Raw genomic sequence first — 25688 nt, 5'->3', positions numbered from 1 at the left:
GTTTGGGCCATTGAAGATACACAGCTTCATCTGCTGCTGTGAGCAGGGGCCTTTTGTGTTATCTGACTCCAGATGCCCATTGCATGCAGTTCCCTTAACAACGTTCACTCATAAACTGGATGAGATGGACCTGCACAGGACTCAACAACAGCACAGGGTGTATATGACCCGGGAGATCCGGGAAAAACCCGGAAATTTTTTCATCCGGGAGAAAACTGGGAAAAACCCGGGAATTTTTTAGAATTCCGGGAATTTTTCATTGTTTTAGTTTTCAGTTAAATTTTTGTAATTTTGTCTGGGAAGAACCAATACTCTAACAAAGGATATTACTGTATCCTGCTACTGCAGAATAATACTTCAACAATAAAACATAAACAAGAGAAAAAAAAAAAAATAAATTGCAAAGGAAATGCGCCATATACGACGACACACAGTGCTCATGCAAGCGTCTGCCAACAGCAAAATGTGTCAAAGGCTTTAGATAGACTATGCAATGCTTCATAACAACAAATTGCCTCCGATGAGCGTGAAGTCACAACTTTTTACATTAGACTCGTTTTAGAGTTACGTGTGGGCTCGTGCGCATGTGCAGTTGAGTCACGTTTGAGTGGTAGATTCTCCTGGTTCTGGCTACAGGAATGTGGCTGTTGGTGTGCAAGCTGTTGCAGCAAGCAGCTAGATGCTACCGGGAAAAGGGGGCTACAAATTCATATTCATGAGGTAAACAACTTGTTTCACAAAACGCCTAGCATCCAGTGCACATTTGTCTATCGATTATTCATTTAATTTCGAAATGCTTCCCTGTTGGTTTTTGAACATTTTTGAACACATTTTAAGTTGATTTATGAATTAATCATATGTTGATTTTTGAACGCATGATGTGTCTGTCAGGAGAATCCTTGTCGCATCTAGAAATAAACTTTCCGCAGCCAAAAGGGAACGGGGCTATACGAGCTGAGTGGAGTAAAGCCAAACGGATGAATGCCAATCGCTGTCTGATAATGTGGTTGACTGGGTTCGCGAATGATCAGTGTTGTTATAATTACTAGCGAAATCTATAGACTCAGACTACCAGAATGGAAATGAACAACTGACAGGAATAACAGGTGAGAAAGATTACGTATTATATTCTCGGTGTATCCAAGAAAATGAAATTTGACAGAAATTTTTTGGCCAGATCACTATACTAGTAAGGACCAGTTGTACAGTCCCCAACTAGCAGCCGCTTAAGTTCTATTTTGGAACTAACGCGGAAAACATGTTGTACGAACACATAATAGTGCCTAAAATAATCACGGGATAACTAAACCTGTGATTCTGGCAGGGTTAGTGAAGTTAATTGGCGAACAGATTTTGACAATGGCAGGAATAGCTACAGAATTGGTGATGAGAAGATTGTTTCTTAGAATGAGGAAAGAGGAGAAACGGGGACATCACACAAATTATGGAAGAATAAGATGATTCCAAATTTATATAAAAATTTCATAATACTACTTTTCGATCTCATGCTTGAGAAACTGTTGCGTATGAATGTGAAAGTATTTCCTAACATAAAGCTTTTTACTTGTAGTGGGCCTAATAGGCATTTGATATTTGTACTTCGTGAATTATATTCTGTCTTGTTATAAAAATGGCCATTTGTCCCAAAACAGTCTTGTTTATTTGGTGTGTGTTACAAAATTTTCCCACGCCCGGGTTCCCGGGTTCGATTCCCGGCGGGGTCAGGGATTTTCTCTGCCTCGTGATGGCTGGGTGTTGTGTGCTGTCCTTAGGTTAGTTAGGTTTAAGTAGTTCTAAGTTCTAGGGGACTTATGACCACAGCAGTTGAGTCCCATAGTGCTCAGAGCCATTTACAAAATTGCTGCAATATTAGAAAGGCCTATTTTGTTTTATTTAGCAGACAGTGACAAAATAGACGTAATCAGATTGAGAAACTACACCTGCCTTGGGTATTATTTGTGTTAACAGCTTTTTCAGTATTAGATAGCGACATTTCGATTTTTCATGTAGCAAAACGTTTGACGAACTTTGATGAGGTAATAGATTCCTTCGCAGAAAGGAAAGCACGCCATGTAAAGCTGTAGCAAGATTAGAGAGAGAGAGAGAGAGAGAGAGAGAGGAAAAAGAAAACTGGGAGCTAAGGATTGAAGGAATGTGTAATTTTTTGCTTATGTCTTGTTTTTGTTGGTTTTATGTATCCTATATTTAATTTTATAGCACACATAGATTTAAGTGTCAGGAAGTTGTTTCTGAAAGTATTTGTATGGAGTGTAGCCATGTATGGAAGTGAAACATGGACAAGAAGAGAATAGAAGCTTTCGAAATGTGGTGCTACAGAAGAATGTTGAAGATTAGGTGGGTAGATCACGTAACTAATGAGGAGGTATTGAATAGGATTGGGGAGAAGAGAAGTTTGTGGCACAGCTTGACTAGAAGAAGGTATCGGTTGGTAGGACATGTTCTGAGGCATCAAGGGATTGCACATTTAGCGTTGGAAGGCAGCGTGGAGGGTAAAAATCGTAGAGGGAGACCAAGAGATGAATACACTAAGCAGATCCAGAAGGATGTAGGTTGCAGTAGGTACTGGGAGATGTAGGAGCTTGCACAGGATAGAGTAGTGTGGAGAGCTGCATCAAACCAGTCTCAGGACTGAATACAACAACAACAACAACAACAACAGCACACAAAACAGGAAGTTATTAGCTAATAGGCAATAAAGAGTGCAAATTTTCTGAAGAGTTCTTGTTCTCCCGATTACAAATAATCTTATCTGCTGTTAATTGCGAGGTTTTTTTTTTTTTTTTAAAAAAAAGGAGGGGGCAGACTGTCAAACCATCCGACTGGGAGCAGGAGAGGCACCACAGGACATTTCAATTTCCACTGTCCTGAATATAGTTTGATGGCCTCGATTAAAAAATATACATGTTTCAATTCCACAGAGCGAAATACAATGGCGTACGGTAGAAGAATGCTTTATGAAGAGGTGTGGCACTGCACTTTGGCACACTAAGACCAAATAATATGTCTTAACATTTCCTCTAACATATATGTTTTATGTTTCAGACTTTTCAGAAAGATATGTACTACAAGATGAACATATTTTTTAAAATTCGATTTTTTTAGTATTGACCCAGTTTGCAAATATCGTAGATCCAGGGCTGATGCGCAGAGCAGTCTTGAGTTATAGTGGGTAGTCTCCATGTGACCCATGTTTACATTTAGTGATTTTGCTGTTTCCCCCTTCTTTACTTTCACATCAAATGAAAACAAAATGGATATCTGTGGCCGGGAGCTATCAAGTGAATAAAAATGCATTCACATTATTACGGAAGGCTAAAATGTCATTAGTTTCAGATTTTAATTTATTTCCAATTTTCTGACAGTCAAGCATTAATCGCCTTGTGGAACAATGAAGTTATTTTTGTGTGTTTGCTAAAGAAATTTGACTTTTATAAACTCTTTCCGCAAAGGCAGTCAATGTATTTGAAACGAAATGTTTAATTCCACAGTACTGGCTAGTTTCAACTGTTCGCTGCATTTCAAGTGCACGTTTTCATCTTCTAGCACATATGGCCTTCTGCCATAATAAAGAACCAAACATGATATAATACAGTACTGGTGCTCCAAGAAAATTTACATCCCAAAAACCACACTGAAAAGTTTAATATCAGGTTGAGGTCTACTTCATTGGGAATCTGGACATACGAATGTGCACTTTAAATGTGCACATTTTAGTATGGTTCACGAAATTCCGATGCTCTTGGAGTATCCTCTGATGTCTTGTTTTTTTTTTTTTTTTTTTTTTTTTTTTTTTTAATGACATAATGTATGATCTTTTAATATTTTACACGTACGTACATGCGGGCTTCCTATGTCATGATAGCTGCGCAAGTGCGGTGTCGCCTGTTTTCGGCGCTCTCTGGCTACTGCTGAAACTAACCTATTTCTAACAGGTCGCAGGAAAATATTGCGAATGGTGGTTTGAAAGGCGTTACTTTCAAAGGAAATATCCTTTTACGTAAGTTGAACTATGTGTGAGAATGCACCATGAATTTATTAAATCACAGAGCGTTTGACTCTCATTTAAAAATCAACTCTTTTGATGACGAGCCATTTTGAACCCTGAAGATCAGACATTTTGTCATTATTCTAAATTTTACTGGCACATTTGTGTGATATATCTTAAGTGTAACACGTGCAAAAAAGATCAACATTATATGCGAAAGCTTAGCTTCTCTTGCAGCTTATTAACCTTAGAGACCAATATTATGTGTAAAAGCTTTGCTTTTATTGTAGCAACACTATGTATATTAATTTAAGCTATTAACTTTCCCTGTTTGTGTGTTTGTGCTACTTAACAGTGATGTTGCTGTTGACTGACTACAGCACGTGTTGTATGCTCTGAATATCTGCCGCCATCAGCTGGCGAGATCACATGACATGAGCTGTGACTGGCTTACAAACACGCATCGCAATCTCGATTTCAATGATTCAGAAAGTGACATGTGGTGTTTGGTGGAATTCCAATGTATACTTTCGTAATATGAAAATACGCAGCGTACATGTTGCTGCACATCAAAGATATTTCCAAAACATGTCTTTTTCCCTGAGTTTCGTTTTCTAAAGTGCCGGGAAATTCTACGCTCGAGTATAAAACCATAACCATTCAAAGAATTGATAAGGGAAAATATACTGTCACTTAACATGGAAAATGCGTGTTTTCACCCGAAGAAAGTGTATTTTTAACCGGGAAATCCGGGAATATTTTTTTCCTTGTTCCCGTATACACCCTGCAGTAGTTCTTGTGCATTTTGATGTGAGTTATTGAAAAGATGGGACACTTATCTTCTGTCTCTATCTTTTTATGACCATCGTTCATACACTCGCATAGCTGCAAGTGGCGTACCATTCCCTGGGGCACACTGGATATTCCAAGTTGATGTACCAACAAGTTGGGCAGCTTCATTCACTGTGTGGTTATGGGCATGTTCCATCACGGTAGCTTCTTTCTGCAATTCTGTTATGCCTCTGTGTCAACCCATCTTACTGTGCTGCTTCCATACAGCTAACTGGTCTGCACAAATCACTTCACTGCCATAACTTACATGATAGGTTTGAGTGCCACATGACAACCTGTTACCAGATGTGCATTATCTGCAGCACAACACAGCAGTCGCTGTGCTTCAGTACAGAGTGTGGCGAGCTGATAAATAAGAATTTTTCTTGGCTGGAACTCTCATTTTAAAGAAACTAGTGATGGCACAGTGGGAGAAACACAATATAGAAGAAACGTCATCCCTCAGAGCCTTTTTATACAGTATGATGCTGTATGAATGATCTTGGAGGAGGTAGGGGGCCCATGGTGACAAAATTGCCATGAATAGTGGTTTAAATTTATTGACAGTATGCCTCTGGATGTTTTGCCAAATTGTTCAGAATTGAAATCAGCTATAAAAAGTACACTAGACTCTTGCTAAATCAGCCATTTCTTGCACATACAGGTGCCAGGTTAGCGGAAGTGCCGAATTGTTGAGAGTGTCTAAAATTTAGTTTAAACACATAAGGATTGTAATTTATTAAATCAAAATATATAACCATTTTTACAGAAAACTTAGTCCTTGAGTGTGTACATGCATAATTGTATCACTCAACATTCATTGTGAGAAATGTCCCAAAGTTTTAGTTGTCACCATGATGATACGTGACGGAAGTATGCTTTATCACACAATGTTTCTGATCGTTGCATAATGTACTGCAGGAAGATGTCTCCAGCCTCAGCACCAACAGTTTGAGATATCCTCATGTTCTCTCCTCCTCCAGTTTCATCGTAACTTTCCTGTGAGCTTATGATTACCTCGTTTCTGCTGAAATTTCATCATAAATAGTTGCTCGTCCAACACTGTTGCCGGCAACAATGGCTTTTTGCGAAGAACCTCAGTTCAATTTATTTCTAATTTCGAGTTTCTGCTGAAGGTTTAGCATAACGTGTTTCCCTTTAGAAGTCATGATAATGATCCGTAAGGAAAGCCACAGTATCAAGGTGTACCGGAAGGTTGAACATTGTAATTAACTAACAATATTGTTGTAGATGAAATTTCATTATTGTAGGCGTCATTTCAGGTTGAACGACTAGAAGCTGGAAGTATGCCGGATTACTGAGAGGCCGGACTACTGATGGCCGTATTAATGAGAGTTTAGTGAAGCATGAACCAACAATAGCTCACAGTCTGGTTGGATTCCAGGCAGCATGTAAACATAACAGGAAATCCGGCAGCACTTGAAAAAGACTGCTGGGTTGCTCATCGAAATATTGTACATAAAATGGAAATGACAACTTTACAGAACACCCAGAAACACACTATCAATCAGTCATGCCAACAAAACCTGAGAGATCACATTTAAATTTATGGTTAATTAAATTGCTTGCATGTGTGCTGATTTCATATGTGCTTGGAAGAACACTTCAACAGACCTAAATTTTGCAGCTTCTCTCTTAAGTTTTGTACTTTCTTCTTGAAGCACTTACCTTGTTTCTACATTTTTAGGAGATATATATTGTTAAGTAAAAGAATTTTTTTCCTCCTTTGTTGTCTTAATGTTTCACTTGTTTTAGACAAGAAGAAAGAAATTTGGGACCTGTACCTGCTGCAGACCAAAATTTGTTAGAGAGAAAGGGGTCCCTAAGAAAGGCCTCTGAAGATATATCCAGGAAAGACAGGTTTAGTGGAAAATGTGTGTCTTCACCATTGAACAATAGTAAAAGCAGCCACTTGAGGCTGGTATCAAATGAAAGGCAGACAGAAAATAGAAGAAGTAAGTAATTACTTTTGTGATCATAAATTACCTAATGTTTGGCTGTGTAAATGGTTAGCACTCTCAACATCTAATGATTTCCCATTAGATTACGATAGAAAGTAGACCCTGTTGTCATTGACAATTAATATTAATGCCAGTTGTGATTTTTAAATGTTTACGCTTACGTAACATCTCTCTGTGGTAATGACATACAGGGTAGCTGTTTGCTTAAACCAGAGAATGTGTGTCATTGGAATGAATTTGCAGATACTCTGTCTTCTACGGTATGTCATAGTTTATATCCGAGAATTGCTGTTGCCAGTAACTTACTCTGCATGCATGTCTGTTGATTTCATATGTGCTTGGAACTACATTTCAACAGACCCAAAATTTGCAGCTTCTCTTGTAAGTTTTGTACTTTCTTTGTAAAACACTTACCTCATTTCCTATAGAATCTGAGGAGGTATATATTGTTAAGTAAAAGAATTTTTTTCCGATTATCTTAAAGCTTGCACTAAGTGTGAAACATTTGACTTGTAATTGTAATAATGTCCCCGTATACTGATAAGTTGTATCTGCTTTAATTGTAAGAATGTCCCAATTTGCTGATAAATTGTATCTGCTAAACTTCACTTGAGTGTATCTGCTAAAGTTCACTTCTAAATGGGTATTTGTTGCAGGTACTGTTAGAAGTCAACTGAATGAAAAGCAGCTACGCAAGGTGCCAGACAAATCAAGGTAAGTTACATGATAGTGTTAAACTTCAGTTGGGTTCAATGATTTTTGTCTAAACCTCTTACCAAGTGACTGTAACACTTCTTTACAAAAAATTACACAGCAGTCAAACCAATAATATAGGCATTGTAGTGTGTTTGTTATTGCACAAACATCCACATAGTAGAATACAGTAGATAGAGATTTAACTTGGTGATTTGTGGAAATTTTGAACATGATTACAATTGGTTATATATGCACACAAATTACCATTTTACCAAGAAGTTGAGAATATATTGCAGAAGCCGAGCTGATAAAGCCTGAACACAGCAAACTTTGCCATTGAACAGTACTGTCAATAAAGCTGTCTGGCACACATATGAGTTGCCACACTCCAATTGAGGCAAGAAACTTGCTTTTCCACTTTTTCTCCAACAACCTGATTATTTCATTATTTCTCCCAATTTTTAGCTATCATCAGACATAATACTTTTGCTTTGGAAATGATCCATTCAAGTTTTTTTGGCCAGTGGTTGGAAGTCCTTCACTCATTAGTCGTTTTTAATCAGTATACATATCGAAGTTTATAGAAGTCAGAAAGTCGTGCACAACCTATATATCAATTGTTTTTCCTCACTCTCGCACATTTTGTAGAATATGTACTCATATTGCTCAGTGTTGTGCTTTTGTTTGGACTTGTGTTTGTGTGTTGTCATTCTGCTTAACTGAAGTCGCATATTATTCAGTGTTTTTACAATATGTATAAGTTGTTAGAGAATTAAGAATGCTGTTTTATTACCTGAAATACAGAAAGGTTTTATTTTTGAGTAAGCAGTTATTTCACACGTATCTTATTTGTTATTTTCATGATATTTTGATTTGGTGTTTTATTTCTTGTTATGGTAAAAATAATAATAAACTTCTGCCTTGAAGCAATATTTGGAACAGTTTCTGTGCAATTTTGAGTCTAGAAAATGTCCTTCATTTGCGTTTTGCACTTTTTGCCAATGTGACATTTGCATAGCACTGTGTGGAAAAAACGATGTTTCAAAGTGTGTGGAAACAAAAAGTCACCAAGAAAAGTTTGTAAATAATAGTAGACAAATGGAATTCAGTGTTAAAAGTGGAGGTGAGTTTTTAGTGTGATGGGCCGTTACAAGAAGTTAAAGCCGAAAATAAGATGATAAAAACTTATGGTCAAACTGTTAGAACAGAAATAGTTGGAAGATTAACTGTTTTCTATTGTGTGTTTCTGTGCATCACACTCCAGTCCACGATAGGTAAGGGATTGCCTTTCCCTCATTTTATGAGTCAATGTTTAGGATAGTTCTAGTGTTTATATTTGCATTTTTATACCTTTTATATATCTTTGTGACATCTTAGGGAAAGATACCAGTTGTTCCAAAATTATCTGGAAAATGAGCCGTGGTTTTTGGTCATATGTACCTGCTCATATTTAAAACTGAATCTCACAAATTTTTTTTTTAATTTTTTTTTTTAATTTTTTATTTTTTTGAAAGTTGGCATGTATGTCTTTTAAACAATTTTATGTGGCTGCAGAATGATATGCCAAGAAAATACTTCAAAATAATGTAGGGAAATATCAGTCACAGCTCCTTCCTTGAGCCTTCCCAATTAAATATATTCTCAGGTGTGGTTTCAGTTGCCTGAGACTGCAGTCATGTGTGTGTGTGTGTGTGTGTGTGTGTGTGTGTGTGTGTGTGTGTGTGTGTGTGCATTGTTGACGAAGGCCATAATGGCCAAAAGCTTTAATTGTGAGAGTCTCTTTGTTGTGCCTATCTGCGACTCAGCATCTCTGCTGTATGTATCGTTACAATATTTTCAATGAAATTTTGTTGTCTGTCTTCCTTCAAGACATTGTTTTCTTGCAAATTTTTGGTGTGGTGTATATGATTAACTTAGACTTCCACAGTAACACCATCAAGAGCTTTCTCGAGTAAATTCTGCGTATCCTTAATTCTGAAAATGCAGTTCCTTTCACTAGTACAAATGCAGTTTTTATTGGGTTGTATGGGCTATGGTAAGGATGAAGCCCCAGAACCTCTTGACACATTTCTCCAGCTTGGCAGTCAAGTTCCGTGTAATGTGTGGCACTTGTGACTTCCTCCAAGATTTCCACTTTTGTGTAGCAGTCCAAAATGTAAACAGTTTTACATGCTAGCCACTGCACACTTTCTTCCTTCTTTGTTTACATCTCCGCTCAGGGACTGGGTGTTGTGTTGTCTTGTGTTGTCCTAATCATCATCATTTCATCCCCATCGACTCGCAGGTTGCCAAAGTGGCATCAATTCGAAAGACCTGCACCAGGCGAACGGTCTACCCGACGGGAGGCCCTAGCCACACGACATTTCATTTCATTTTCATCTACATGACTTATCTGCAGTTCATACTTCAGTACATGGCAGAGAGTTCATCAAACCACATTCAGGCATTTTCTCTACCCTTCCACTCTGACAGCATGCAGGAAAAATGAACTCTTAAATATTTCCATGCAAGCTCTGATTTCTCTTATTTTTGATCATTTCTTCGTGTGTAGGTGGTCACCAACAAAGTATTTTCACATTTGGAGGAGAATGTTTGGGACTGAAATTTCATGAATAGATCTTCCCGCAATGAAAAATGCCGTTGTTTCAATGATTGCCACTCCAACTTGTGTCTTATATCCATGCTAATCTCGCTCTATTTTGCAATATTACAAAATGAGCTGCCCTTCTTTGAACTTCTCAGTGCATTTTGTCTATCCTATCTGGTAAGAATTTACTCCTTTTGATCAAATAACCATCCTCTTAACCACATAATAAACTTAAACACGAATGTTTAGTTACAATTATCTTTCCATGATAACTGCTAGATTTGCTAGAAGTAAATGTTAGCTTTTAATTTTTGATGAAGCCTTATAGTGATGATCCTTCATGACAAGCATTAAGAAAGTTTTCTTTTCCAGTTGGCACTTTCAAGTCACCATTGCACATTAAAACCTGCTAGATGTACTTGCTGGTTGTATCTTGATTGAGCCAGGTCTAGTCAAGATAAATAATAGGGCAATAATATCTTCTCATAAAAAGTGCCCTAACTGTTAGAATATCAGATGTCTCCATCAGAATGCATCTTCCATCTTTGCATTTTACATACCTGAATCCAAACGTTTTAGAATACTTCCAACCAAATGGTAGCCCCCTCCGAAATCAGTCTTCTTGTGTAAGACATCTACTGCAATATGCCATGTGGGATACTAATCACAGTCATAAAATTCCAATACAATCCATCTACAAACTGCAAATTTCCTCTCTACATGGATTATCTTAAAGGTCAGAAGGAAAGTAATGCACCATGTATACATCTCTCTTTATTTGGCTCCTCAGTCGTCCAGATAGTGACGTACAGTAATCATAAACATCTAAAATTCACGGTATGCATTAATATAATCATGAGTCAACTTAAGATTAAGATGAAAAAGAATTTGTTCCTTTGAAAATGGGCGTAGCCAACTGTACGTACAGTGCCTTGTAGAATGTAAATGTACAGCTGCACTTTCATTCTCCTCTCTCTGCGAGAAGTCTTCTGAAGAACTTCACATGGTAGATTAATTGTGCTACATATTGCACTGTTATTATAAGACAGCGTCCAGTGATCAGTTACCAGCTTATTGCTAAGTAATATACTTGTACTTGCAGCATACAAACATGTTACATATGCACTTATATCTGAGCTGGTGTTTACCATGTTTTAAATTTGTTTATACCTCAATGTTATGTTTCTATATCAACAAACACCAACACCTTTACTGTTCAGCAGTGTAGAATTATCAGACGATTTATCATATCTGTTAATACATAACTTGACTTGTCCCATATCCTTCAGCCTCTTTCATCTTGATGGGATACACGGACCACAATGAATGAATGTTTACAACTTGGGAATACCAAAAATTGCATTAATCCCTTGTCTGGCATAATCATCATAACCAGTGTTGTAAAGACAAGGAACAACTTTTCAAAAATCGTGCTGTGTAAAAAAAGAAGGAATCATTGTGTGAGTGGACAGTTTTAGCAAAAAAAAAAAATTGAATACAGAATATGAAGCAGGGAACAAACAAGAAAATTAAAACCACTGATAGAATGAGTCAAGTGTCTGCTCTAGCAGAATAGAAATGCAGAAAACACAAGTCCAAAAACAATTTATTGTACTCACCAAAACGAAACAATAACACAATCTCCAAAAAAACAACAGACTCGATCGCAACTGAGGATCGTCACTAATATAAAATAACAAATAATAATAGAAACACCAGTCTCTTCATGTGGAGAGATCACAATAACAATTCTACAATGTCAAGATGCTTATCGACTATACCAAGTCCATCTGCAAGAGATCGGCCAGCTAGAAGAGGCATATGGTTGTGGCTGCCAGGGTGGCAGCTCTGTATACTTCCAAGCGGTGCGTCAAACTGTCCTTTGCCGGCAGTAGGCCACCCTATAAAGCCCGTTTGGTGGGTGTATCTGCTGGAACTATTTGCAATCATGTGCCTGGCGTATCAAAGTAGTTCCTGGGATAACTGCGACCTCTGGTGAAGCTGTTAGCGGTCCCCTGCATCAGTTGGTGGAGACCTGGTGCTGTGTTGTGTTGTGGCCACCGGTAAATGTTTGTGCTGACAACACAGACAACGTAGGTTTTCTGAGTGAATATATGTCCTGTCATGCAGGCATCCCATGTTGGTTGGACGTGAAGTGGGATGCCGATGCAGTAGGCACTACGATGTATGAAGTGGGCGGCATCCAGTGGGAGACGAGAGAGAAGATCTGCGTTGGCATGGAGAGCTGTGGCCAGAAAACAGATGTCTTAGGAATATTCCACAAGGAACAATGTCCAGCGCTGGAGGTGGTGAGCAGTCCTCGTGGGGATGGCAGACATAGCACTGAAAAACGAGACCAGAGGCTTGTGTTTGGTGTATAAGGTGAAGTGACGGCCTTAGATGAAATCGTGGAGTTTCTTAAACCCAAAGGTGATGGCCAAGGGCTCCTTCCCAATTTGGCTGTAGTCACACTCAGCTGGGGGTAGCATTTTGGAGACGAAGGCCACCAGGAGCTCCACTCTGTCGATGATGTGAGACAAGACTGCCCCCACGCATCGGCGGTCAAGGTGAGAGGCTTGGTGGAGTCATAAGGGACAAGGGAAGCCTGTGTCAGGAGAGAAGAGTTCAGACAGCAGAACGCCCTATCACAAGCCAGCGACCATTCCCATGTAACATTCTTACGGAGGAGGCGGTGAAGGGGTTCCGCCACAGCTGCGGCATGTGGGATAAAACGGCAGTAGTAATTGAGTTGACTCGAGCTGGGAGATATCCTTTGGGGATGGCAACTGCTGTATAGCCTCGACATTCTAGGGCTTCAGTCGAATGCCATTAGCACTCAAAACATGGCCGAGATAGATCACATGAGGAACAACAACAAAAAAAAGGACATTTCTCCTTGTTGCAACGTAAGCCGGCACCTTCAAGAACATGGAAGAGGCGCCATACATTACGGGCCAAGTCTGTGGTGGAGACAACAGCAACTAAGATGTCATCAAGGTAGTTAGCCGTCCACAGAATGTCTCTTGTCAATGTTTCCAAATAGTGCCGGAAGATGGCCAGAGCACTGGCGACCCCAAACGGGAAGCAGTTGTAACAGAAGAGCTCAGAAAGGATATTGATTACCAAGATTGTCTTCGACGGCTCGTCCAAAGGCAACTGGAGGTAGGCATCCCACAGGTCAGTTTTGGCAAACTCCTTGCCACCAACCAACCTGGACAGGACATCATCAACCTTGGGTATGGGATAGGAGTCAATAACAGACCGAGCCTTGACAGTTTCCTTAAAATCCCCACAAACGCGAAGAGAGCCGTTCAGCTTCTCAAGGACCACAATGGGTGTAGCGCAACGACTATGGTGGACTGGGGTCAGGATGTCCTCAGCCTCTTGGCAACAAAGCTCCTGCTGTAGTTTTTCAGGGAAGGCGAATGGTACCGAGCGAGCCTTCTTGATCTTCAGGACTGCCGAGTGGAGGAGCTTGATATGGGCTTCGAACTCAGAGACCCCTGGAGATATGGCAGAGAACACATCTGGGAATTCATACCACAAATTCCACTCACTTCAACTAACTTACTATTCAGCTTTAAAAGGCTGAAATTTCCAGTAAAATTTGCATACAGTATGACTATCAATACAGACAAGAGAGAACTTTCTAGTGTTACAGTGTGAATTCAAAAGAACCATGTTAGTCACATGGGCACAAATATGTAGCATGTTAGGGTGATGGATAACCACAAAAACTTATTCATCTTTGCACCCAGAAGCAAAGCATGAAATACATTTTATAACAATATACTGTCCACAGCTCGTAGTCTTGCGGTAGCGTTCTTGCTTCCCACGCACGGGCTCCCGGGTTCTATTCCAGATGGGGTGTTATTGTGTCGTATTCATCATCATCTTTCATCCCCATTACGGTCGGAGGAAGGCAATGGCAAACCACCTCCCCTAGGACCTTGCCTAGTAGGCGGTGCAGGTCCCCCGCATTATCCCCCACATTCCACGGAGTATGAGACCTCCTCATCATCATAAACAAAATATCCTGAATACGTCAGAGGCCATACAAATGAGGTGAGTAATTGAACACATTTTCCCAGTTTTGGAAACAAATGGGAAAGAAAGACCAAGAAAGTGGATCCTTTTCAGCTAGTAATATGTTAACATTTGTGAGGTTGCTGCTTCATCTACATGTACATGTACATACTCCACAAGCCAAGGATGGGGATTGCACTGTTGCTGGTTCCAGGTGACAGTTACCGTAAACGCATACATGTGCTCTGTGCCTGATGAAAGCATGTATCCTGCAAATTATGTTTATCGCTTGCTTGTGTAGAATTTGTTGTGCACCACCGTCGTCAGCCATGACAATTTGCAACAAATGCAATAAAAATTTACTAAGTAACTCGCTACGTGATCATGTGTAATGCTCGCATTCCATACAACATTCATATCAGATTGCTCAGTACACAACTGAAAATTGTTCATTTGCTGTCAGAGAATCCATGACGCAGGTGCACAGAACAGGCTCAAAGTTGACCGCCATCCTTTGTGACTCCAATTATAGTCATTTACTTTCCTGTTACACTCACAAATAGAGCAAGGAAAAATTGCTGCCTCCCTATGAGCCATAATTTATCGTAGCTTCATGATCCTAGCCTGAAATGTACATTGGCAGCAGTAGAATCGTTCTGCAGTCAGCTTCAAATGCTGTTCTCTAAATTTTTTCAGTAGTGTTTCTCGAAAAGAACTTCACCTTTGCTCCAGGGATTCCCATTTGGGTTCCGGAAAAATCTCCATAACACTTGCATATTGTTTGAAACTGCTGGTAACAACACTGAATTGCGTCAATGTCTTCCTCCAATCTGACCTGGCGTGGATATCAAAAGCTTGAGCAGTGCTCAAGAGTGGGTTGCACAAGTGTCCTGTATGCACTCACCTTTACAGATGAACCAAACTTTCCCAAATTTTTAAAATAAACCAATGTCAACAATTCGCCTTCCATACTACAATCCTTCCTTGCTTGCTCCATTTCATATCACTTTGCAACATTATGCCTAGATATTTAATTGATGTAACTGTGTTAAGCAGCACTCTACTAATGCTGTTCAAACATTACAGTTTATTTCCCTTACTCATCTGTATTAACTTACATTTTTCTACATTTAGAGCTAGCTGCCACTCATCACAGCAACTAGAAACTTTTTTGTCTTGTATCCTCATAGTCATTCAACAACTACAGTTTCCAGTGCACCACAGTGTCATCAGCAAACAGTCACAGATTGTGCTCATCTTACCCACCATATCATTTATGTGTACATAACAGCAGTCTTATCATAATTCCCAGGGGACCAATGACTGTGCTGTTTGGTTCCCTCCTCCCAAATCAGCCAATCAACAATTCCCTGGGTGACTCCTTAACACCCTTGTCACTGAAGAATACTTTGCTGTCGATAACAACATCCAGGGTTCCATTACTTAAGAAGTCTTTGAGCTACTCACATATCTGGGATCCTATTCTGTATGGTTGTACCTTCATTAACAGTCTGCAGTTGACCACCATTTCAAATGCTTTTCAGGAATCGTGGAATGTGAAATCTGCCTATTGCCCTTCAGCCATGGTTCCCTGGATATCATATGAGAAAAGAGCAAGCTGAACTTCATGCAAACAGTGCTTTTTAAAAATATGCTGATTTGTGGAAAGAAGCTTTTCCTGTCTTAAGGAAATTTATTATATTCCTACTGAGATTATGTTCAAGAATTCTGCAGCAAACCAATGTTAAGGACATTGGTCTGTAATTTTGTGGGTCTGTTCTTTTACCCTTCTTATATATAGGAGTCACCTGTGCTTTTTTTCCAGTCACTTAGGACTTTGCACTGGGCAAGAGATTCGAGACAAATGCAAGATAAGTAAGGGGCCAGTGCTGTAAAGTACCCTTTGTAAAACTGAATTGGGATTCCATCCAGACCTGGTAACTTGGTTTCAATGCTTTCAGTTGTTTCTGTATGCCAGAGATGCCTGTTACAGTGTCCTCCATATTGCAGTCTGTGCAATGGTCAGTTGATGGTATGTTTGTACTATTTTCCTGCATGAACAATTTCTTTAATGTGAAATATAAAACTTTGGCTTTCCTTTTGATATCTTCTACTGCCGCACCAAACTGGTCAGCAAGTGGCTGAATAGAAGCCTTAGCCTTGGTTAGCAATTTTTTGTGGGACCAGAATTTTCTCAGCAGGACCTTTTGCTGAGATATGACAGTGGTAGTTGTTATGACAGTGGTAGTTGTTGTTTTCTTCACACATCACTCCTTTTTACAGCAGTGTGAATTAGTACTAACTTTTGCCTGTTGTCTATTTGTGCATTCTCTTTTGAATGGAGAGTGCGACAGACTTTGCTTCCTCAGCATTTTCTGGATTTCATTGCTAAATCATGGTTGGTCTTTTCCACCCTTAATCCACTTACTCGGCATCTACTTCTCCAGACCACAATTTACAATCCGTTTAAACTTTGCCCATAATTTCTCTTGTGTCCATCACACTGGAACTACACATCAATTCCTTGTCTAAGTAGGATGCTAACTACAACTTATCTGCTCTTTCTAGCAGAAATACTGTCCTATCCTTCTTGATTGATTTATGGACTTAAGTTACCATAGTCACTATGGTCACTAATCCCCGTCTTTGTACTGACGCCATCGATAACGCCAGGCCTGTTTGTAACTACAAGATCTAAAATATTTCCATTGCATGTGGCCTGTCTAACGAGCTGCTTATGACAGTTTTTGGAAAACATGTTCAGAAAACTGTCTGTACCCCATACAGTGAATCCATAAACATCCCAGGCTATATTCGGAAGGTTAAAGTTACCTCCTGCATGATCTGCATCACATGTGAAAACTACAATGAAAATTCTTGAGAAGTTGGTTTGTATGTTGATGATTGCCAGTCTCTAATCTAGTTTTACTAGTTTCTGTGCTGGCACAAGCTGAAAACACTACAAACATATAGTTTCAGAAACAATAAATCCGTTTCAAACTTAAGTGCATTGCAGCAACATATCAGCGTGCGCTCACATTCTTTCCAAGTACACCATCAAACGGAATTATGCTCATTATTCACTACACAATTTCCCTCTTCTCTCCTGTCCTCTTTAAAACATTGCACAGAAACTGACTATCAGCTGTGTCACTGGCACAAAAGAAATTTACTCACTTTGTGTGCAGCAGTGGAGAGTGGAGTTACGTTTATATAGTGTGTAACAGGAAACAGTCCAGGAGTCAAAAGGGGGTCCTCAGTGTGTGTGTGGAAATGAAGAACAAAACTACGTTTTATTTGCAAGTTACCTGAAACACAATGTATGTAAATCAAGGAACATTATACAATAGGATTTACAGAATAAGACAGTGCAGCTGTTGAGATAGTGACCTTATATTTGGGAGAATAGAGTTGCTCTGTCTGGCCACCCTGATTTGGGTTTTCCATGTTTTTCCTGGATTGCTATGGAAAATGCTGGGATGGTTCCTTAGTCAAGACAATGGCTGACCAGCTGTCTTGTCTCCATAGGCTACCTCTCCTATCTTCATAAAGCATTTTATGTACATACTGTGTGTTGTATATTTTGGCCTGTTGATCTACACTGTATTACATTGACAAATCCTGTATCGTTGTTTGGTGATCCTAGGATGATATTAGCTGTTCAGTTGATTGCTGGTGTAGCTTGTGTAAGACTATGAAGGCAAAATAAAATATATAAATGCTTATTTCAGTTCTCAGTTTTACCATCAAAATTATGTTATATTTGTCAGGAAGAAATTCAGTTGGAGGCAACAGTTAACTTTACTTTATACTTCCATATTCAGCCAGCAGCATCAGCCTTGCATGCATTAGTAACATACAATGTATTACGAGATAGCTAGTGGATACATACATAAAAAATCCAAGTGCATTGGATAAATTGCCATTATCAACACCTCCTGTGCATAACCTGTCTCCATACGCTGACTTGTTCATTTCTTTATATTCCAACCAGGCTTTCCCATTACATATATACATCTATGTTTCAGAAAGAAAAGTATATCAACAAGTAAATCTTCTCCTGTTGTTGCGTCACCCATGAAAATGGCAGCAGAAGCATTAGAGGAAACCAAAGAAGCGGCAGCAACTCAAGGAAAAATACTAAACAATACCTCTAAAAGGAAAATTTGTAAGAATGACAACAAACAGCCAAGAATATCAGACCTGCAGTCTTCTGATAAAACTGAGCCAGGTGTTACGTCACCCATGAAAATGGCAGCAGAAGCATTAGAGGAAACCAAAGAAGCGGCAGCAACTCAAGGAAAAATGCTAAACAATACCTCTAAAAGGAAAATTTGTAAGAATGACAACAAACAGCTAAGAATATCAGATCTGCAGTCTTCTGATAAAACTGAGCCAGGTGTTCCCTCCAAAGATGCTTTAGAAACTTCATCAAGGAAAACTGAAAAAAGTGAAAAAAATAAACCTAATTTATCATTAGGTAAGTAACAAAAACACCCCGTGTCAAGTAAATTGACAACATAAGTAACTTAGGTTTATTTAGATACCAACTCATTTTCCTCCAACCTCTCCATTTATGTGTCTCTTCCTGTACACCTAACTACACTCACCTGAAAACTTCTCAATGCCATTTTGGTATATGCGATTATTTAGTGAGCAGAAATTTTTATGTCTTGCTTAACAGATCTGGGGCAGAGCTATTTGTGGCTGTAAAAGAAACCTGAACTATGAAAACATTGGAAAAAGAGGAAACTGGATGCATTATATACATGGTACTGTATACCAGATCAGAATAACAAAGTGATGGACACTTGAAAAAAAGAGACAGCATTGGTCGTATATTTTTTACTATTGCAAAATCGATTTTCTGTCACTGAGTGACCATCTTCAGTGCTATATTGTATAACTTAAATTGGGATGCACTGTTGTCACTAAGCTTACGGTGATCACATAGATATGTGATCGCCGTAAGCTTAGTGACAACAGTGCATCCCAATTTAAGTTATACAATATAGCACTGAAGATGGTCACTCAGTGACAGAAAATCGATTTTGCAATAGTAAAAAACATACGACCAATGCTGTCTCTTTTTTTCAAGTAAACCTGTTATCTGGTCGTGGTGCACAGGACAACATGGAGTCGCCAATCAATAAAGTGATGGACAGTTAGGCACAGAACAAAGCAATATAGATAGTCTTCCATTATCAGCACACTCAATATAGGCACAGCAGCAACAGCTCGGCAGTTCCATACTGATACTTTCTTATGTTTTCCATTAACCTGTAGTACCAAGTTCACCTCAAAAGATGGTAACTGTGATACTCGCTATCAGTAGTAGCCTGCAGACATTCTTTTTCGTAGTACAAAGTAAATTGGCTCAAAGAAGCAAAACATTTGCTGAAACTGAATCTCAGCAGTTACGTTAGTGCCCATAATTGCCGTTTGCAGAGCGATATGGCAATGGTGAACAAACAGGCAAAATAGAAAACATCACCGAGCTCATTCTTTGATCAGTTGCCGCTATAGTAGCTCTCATGTGAACAACTAGGTGTTAGTCACTTCATTATTCTGATTCGGGTATATAACTATATCAAAAATTTGAGTAGGCAGGTGAAGCATCAAATGAAGAGGAAGGAGACAGAATAGGCAAGGAAAAGGAAGTCTGTGGGAAGTCCCTAACACAAGAAAGGCGAGGTTATGGGTAATTTGCTATGGCCTCTGGGAATAGTTAACTTAATGTTGAAAGGAGCAATGGAATGAATAGTTCTTGGCTCTGTCAGAAGTTATCAAGAATTTTTGATGTAATAGGTGCATGGAGCTGAAAAGATTAGCATAGGTTATTAACAGTTGGAGGATTGTATCAAGCAAGTCGAAAGAGTAGCAATAGTAATAATAATAACAACAATAATAATAATAATGTCAATACCTATGAAATTAACGGGTTTATTAACACTTTGGAGACCAAGCCCGAGCATAGATCGGGTCCCAACTTTGCGTTAAAACGACCACGCTCGAGTATAGGTCGGGATGCAATTTTCTCAGTGTGCGAGTCACCTATTGCTTCAAAAATGAATTCATTCCATATGAGGACAATATACAGATGTCTCGTGATCTGCCCCTTGACTGGTGCTGCCTTCTGTTGTCGATTTGTAGAATTATTTTGAAAGTAACTTAGCGAATGCAACAGCTGCTATCAGGAATAGCTGACCCAATATGATTGCATTGATGTAATTTCGTGTGTCCTCATTACATTTTGCTGTAATTCTGCTACAAATTTTGTTGAGTGACCAAGGAACTTTGGAAGCTCAATAGGAAGAAATTGCTTAACTCACCTCACATTTTTTTCTTTGGAGGATAGTTATACTTTCTGTCATCATTAGTTTCATATTTGAAATCTTTCAAAGAACTAAAGAAAATATGAAAAATAAATCTTAAAAGCATGGTCCTCTTTTTAGTATGTGTTACTCTTGCTGAAATGGGTCACGAACCCGGGCCCTTGCATTTTAGGTACAGTTTTCTTAGAACCTGAGTTATCCAGGCTCAATTCACGGCCTACCATTCATTTTTGCCAGTAATTCACTCTGGAAATATTATTCATTACTGTAACAATGGACACTGTAGTTCTGGTTTTATAGTTTGGTATTACACCCAAAAAAGATTGTGTAATTTCCAAAAGCCATATACGTGCAGTAGAGCATCAGTTATCCCAACTAGTAGAGGGACATGAATTTTCAGAAAAGAAGTTCATTTGGATAATCGAACTGTATATTTTTATTTACAAATTTAACAATAAAAACTTCTTATATTTATAACAATACAAATCTCTCTTGTTAGTACAAAGGTAAGTACAGTAAGAATGTTTGTAGTGTAGGCTAGTAACCAAAAAAGATGTAATAAATATCTATTTTGAATCTGTAGTGCATATGTTTAGAATTAACACTTTAAAAGATCCTTAATTTTGGTCTCTCTAAGCAAGCCTATCCTCTTACAAGCAGCTAAGTCATGCAGTTTCTTCAGCACAGATATCTGATGGTGGTCATCATGTTCATCTTGAACTTCAAACCATCACAAAACAGTATTTAAACATGTAAATGCCTCAGAAGCAGGTGGTATATTTTCATCTTTATTTTTTGGGGTACTAGTTGATGAGATGCTGGCAGTGTCAGCTTCATCGGTGATGAGGTTTACAATTTCACTATCATGTATGATTTGGTGCCCTGGATCTGCATTATTGTCACCCATCCACTATTGAACATCGTGATCATCACATTCATGGCAAATGAGTTCTTTTAAAGTATTGAGCATTTTGGACTTACCGTTCTGTTTGTCATTTTCAATTAGACTGTGAACTATTGGTCGTACCAAAAACTTTATTCTAGGTTTTTTTCAAATCAGTATTTTTATGATTTTGTAACAGACTTCCTTCTCCCTCCTCTTCTCTTTCAAACAGTTATGTATGTAACATTTCTTTTCTGTAAGTACCACAAACTAATCTATTATAATGTGTCAAAATTGATGTGCTGGTATATGTGCTGCTGTGAGCTCCAAAGCAGCATTCCATGTTCAAACTATTTCTTCCTGTAGTTTTTGGTTTTGTCAGTAATGTCTCCTTTGGTCACTTAGTATAAAATTTCTCATTGTGCTATTCTGCAACTGGTAATCTTTCTTTAAATGTAAATTCTTATCACAAATTCAAAATTCACCCAATCACATGTAATTACTTCTCTGCAAGCAAAATAGCTCTTGGAAAAAATTCACTCTAAATATTGTAGAATAACAATCAAAAACTATGTTGTCAGTCGTTCTGTTGGCCGCAGCACAGCTCCCAAAACCAATTGGAGAAATATTCCATCTTTCACAGGAACTGTTTATTACTACCACGGTTACAAACTCTAATTTCAGTGAAAAAAATGAACAGCACAATGTAACTCACATCTTCTCCATGAACATATAAAAACTACTCCATGTTATTCAGATTCCCTGGTGCATCACTTGCCTTGTCAGTGGGAAAATCTTTCAAACCCTTATCCAACTTTCACACTAATCTTCAGCATTGTTAATTGCTTCCTTGGGAAAGAAAGAAATGCAGGTCACTCCAACCCCAGTATGAGAGGAACCGGTCTGTTTTGAGGATGAGAAACAAAGATCGGCTTTCCTTTTAATACAAATACACTATACAAATATGCACTCAAAAATATTCCCGAGTGATTACTTAACTGGAAGTCAGTTTGCAATTCTTCTTTTGTGTTTATAATCATATTTATTTTCTCTTTACTCTTGAAGACTGGTTTTTCCTTACATTTTTCGTCTCTCTCTCTCTCTCTCTCTCTCTCTCTCTCTCTCTCGCAGAAGTCACATTGTACCAGTCTGTCATTTTAACTCCATTCTTTGATTCCTTCTCCCAGATCCCATCTCTCTCCTAAATGTTGCAGTATGTCAGAACAACAATCACAAGATTAACTAATATGTTGTTTTTTTTTTTCCATTTTCTCAGTTTTTGATGAGGAAGACGGAAAAATCAAACCATAAACAAATAAAATCTTAAACTAAAATGAATTTCTATCCTTCCAAGAATTTAATTTGTCTGTCCCTAGAATTCCATTGCTTTATTGTAATACACTGTAGTAGTAGTAGTAGTAGTAGTAGTGTGAGGAACTGGAGCAACGGCAGCAGCAGCAGCAGCAGCACTTTTTCATTTTGTTCTAACAAGGTGTACTATCTTGCTGAACCAGGAAATTTATTTATTTTAGATGACATAGATGATATATTGACTACTGGTGCCCCAAGAACATTAAAACAGCGAAAGAAGCTTCGTAAGACAATAGACTCCTATGCAAAAAGCCAGACTACATGTACAGATCTTTTCGCTGATCCTGATTATAACCACCTTATTGGAGAAAATGATGCATGCTCTAGTCAGGTAAGAGTAAATTATTTAGAAAGTTAATTGTTTAGTTAACAACATCATGTTCCAACCCAGAACATGTTCTGGGCAAAGACTGTACCATACCATGGAATATGCCATTTGTACAACAGCTTTTTGACACACATGCATTCCCCCCCCCCCCTCCACACACACACACACACACACACACACACACACACACACACACCTGTGGATATTGCTATTACAGAATTCATTTATGAGCTGCCACAAAGAAACACATTTAATTTTGGACTAGAAAACACCACTGTTGACTGCCAAGTAGTATTCCCATCACAAGATTATTGGAGAGATTCATTGAAAAGTTGTTTATACCTTTCTGGGTTGCAGTTAACTTCACTACTGACTAATGTGGAAGTTATTCACAAATAGAATACTAGAAGGAAAGATCACTTTTGTTTTAAACTGTAATGAATAATTGACTAGGGAGGTAACAAGTTTCCCAGAAAATAAAACTTGTGTGGTGTATTGCCAGTATTTCTACCTACTTTAATAGATGCTTCTGAGATGTATATTATGACTCACTCACATAATTTTAGTTGTTGTTGTTGTTGTGGTCTTCAGTCCTGAGACTGGTTTGATGCAGCTGTCCATGCTACCCTATCCTGTACGAGCTTCTTCATCTCCCAGTACTTACTGCAACCTACATCCTTCTGAATCTGCTTAGTGTGTTCATCTCTTGGTCTCCCTCTACAATTTTTACCCTCCACGCTGCTCTCCAATGCTAAATTTGTGATCCCTTGATGCCTCAGAACATGTCCTACTAACCGGTCCCTTCTTTCTGTCAAGTTGTGCCACATACTCCTCTTCTCCCCAATTCTATTTTAGTTACTTTTTCAATAATATAGCAAAATATTATCCCAGAATATTATTTTGCATGACATTTAATAAAGGAAAACATGTCTCTGAAGCTTGTGATTATTTATTCAGACAAAAGAAAAAATGAAATGCTTTCAGCTTGATGTTTTTATTATCATGCAGCTATGAAAACTGCCTACCTTGACTGTCATTTTGTATTGATGAACTACATTTACATTTAATTTTACACAGCACTCTTTGTAATTGCGCTTTCTGCACATTTATGTGACATCCTGCTTTGAAGTACTTGAACAATGTAATGTAACACTCCATACCATTTTTCTTTAATAAGAAATAAACCATTCACATGATGACATGTATTCTATATAAATATTACTCCTACAAAGCATGAGGAGAGAAGTAGAGAAGAGGAAAGGGTTATGTAGGTGCATTAACAGGATGAAGGCATATGTGTACTGGACTGGGAGCAGGAAAAGGGATAGGCAGTTGGAGGACACAGAGTGGCAAAGGGTGAGGCCAGGAGGGTTAGGGGAACAAAGGATATGTGGTTGGGAGAGAGCCCATATGTGCAGTACAGAAAAACTGCTGCTTGTGGAAAGAATCCGCATAGTGCAGGCTGTGAAAAGTCATTAAAGTGAAACACACAAGTGTTGTGTGGCATGTTCAGCAACTGGCTGGTGCAGCTGTCTCTTGGCCACAGTTTAGCAGTGGCCACTCATGTGGTCAGACCGCTTGTTAGTTTTCATGCCCACATAGAATGTGTTACAGTTGTTGCAGCTAAGATTGTAGATTACATAGCTGCTTTCACCGGTGGCCCTGCCATTGATGGGGTAGAAGATGCCAGTGATAGAACAGTAGTAGATGCTAGTGGGAGGGTGTATGGTTCCTCCAGAGTCCCAGTTGTTGTGGCTTCTACCCAATAATTACACAGTTATTTTACTACCCATGGTAGCTAATATTGAACACATCTACTCTTTGCAGAGAACTCTAGGTAGTACAGAAGAAGACCAACAAAGGTAAAGGTGTGGAGCAGGATTGAACTCCTTCCGCTGGCTCACTTCCATCCAACTCCTGTTTATGGTCTGTTACTAGTTGCCAGAAAAATATTGTCTTAGTACTTCTCTTCATTGCCAGCTTAACATGCTGTCTTCTATTTTTTGCTGTGATTTCTTTTTATTGATATGTAATATTTCCTAGTTATGTTTTGTTTTGTTGCTGTGTTTCCCATTCATGAAGGACAATGTTACATTCAGTGACTTGCCGTATTTGTTATCTAGTGTCTGCATTCTATCTTCAGATCAAAGGAAAGGACAGATGGTTCATACTAAGAGTAGGGAAATAAAGAAATACTGTAAAATCGTGTGATAGGACGCCAAGGAAATTTTAAATATGCAGGGAACAGAATGAACTGTGTAAGATGAATTATCTGTATTAACTCAAACAATGAAAACTCCAGATAAGAATATCAACAATGTAGGAAAAGATAGACTGCTACTTACTGTAAAAAAGACATGTCAAGTTGCAGACAGGCACAATTAAAAGATGTTCACATGTAGCTTTTGCCCACAGCCTTCGCCAGTAAACACACACATGCACACACATCACAAACACACAAAGCAAACACACCTCACGTGAATGTTGTGTGTGTGTGTGTGTGTGTGTGTGTGTGTGTGTGTGTGTGTGTCGTTAGTGATGAAGCCTGTGGCTGAAAGCTGCATGTGAGTGTCTTTTAATCATGCCTGTCTGCAATTTGACATGTCTTCTTTACAGTAAGTAGCAGTCTATCTTTTCCTACAT

General features: G+C 38.7%; 1 protein-coding gene across 4 annotated transcripts in view; it reads left to right on the top strand.

Annotated features, from left to right (window-relative positions):
* Positions 1-25688, top strand: part of LOC126259389 (uncharacterized) — a 241129-nt gene that overhangs the window by 192073 nt on the left and 23368 nt on the right. For 2 of the 4 annotated variants that reach the window (XM_049956150.1, XM_049956147.1), the window contains 4 exons: positions 6614-6813; positions 7476-7533; positions 18157-18608; positions 22879-23048. In XM_049956150.1, coding sequence (XP_049812107.1) covers positions 6614-6813; positions 7476-7533; positions 18157-18608; positions 22879-23048 — 880 coding nt within the window. The remainder of the gene's footprint in view (positions 1-6613; positions 6814-7475; positions 7534-18156; positions 18609-22878; positions 23049-25688) is intronic. The other 2 variants (XM_049956148.1, XM_049956149.1) reach the window with 2 other exon arrangements.

Source organism: Schistocerca nitens, chromosome 5, assembly GCF_023898315.1.
Source record: "Schistocerca nitens isolate TAMUIC-IGC-003100 chromosome 5, iqSchNite1.1, whole genome shotgun sequence".
In the NCBI taxonomy this organism is placed as follows: Eukaryota; Metazoa; Arthropoda; class Insecta; order Orthoptera; family Acrididae; genus Schistocerca; species Schistocerca nitens.
The sequence above is the reverse complement of the archived record's forward strand: the minus strand, read 5'-3'. Positions and strand labels throughout refer to the sequence as shown.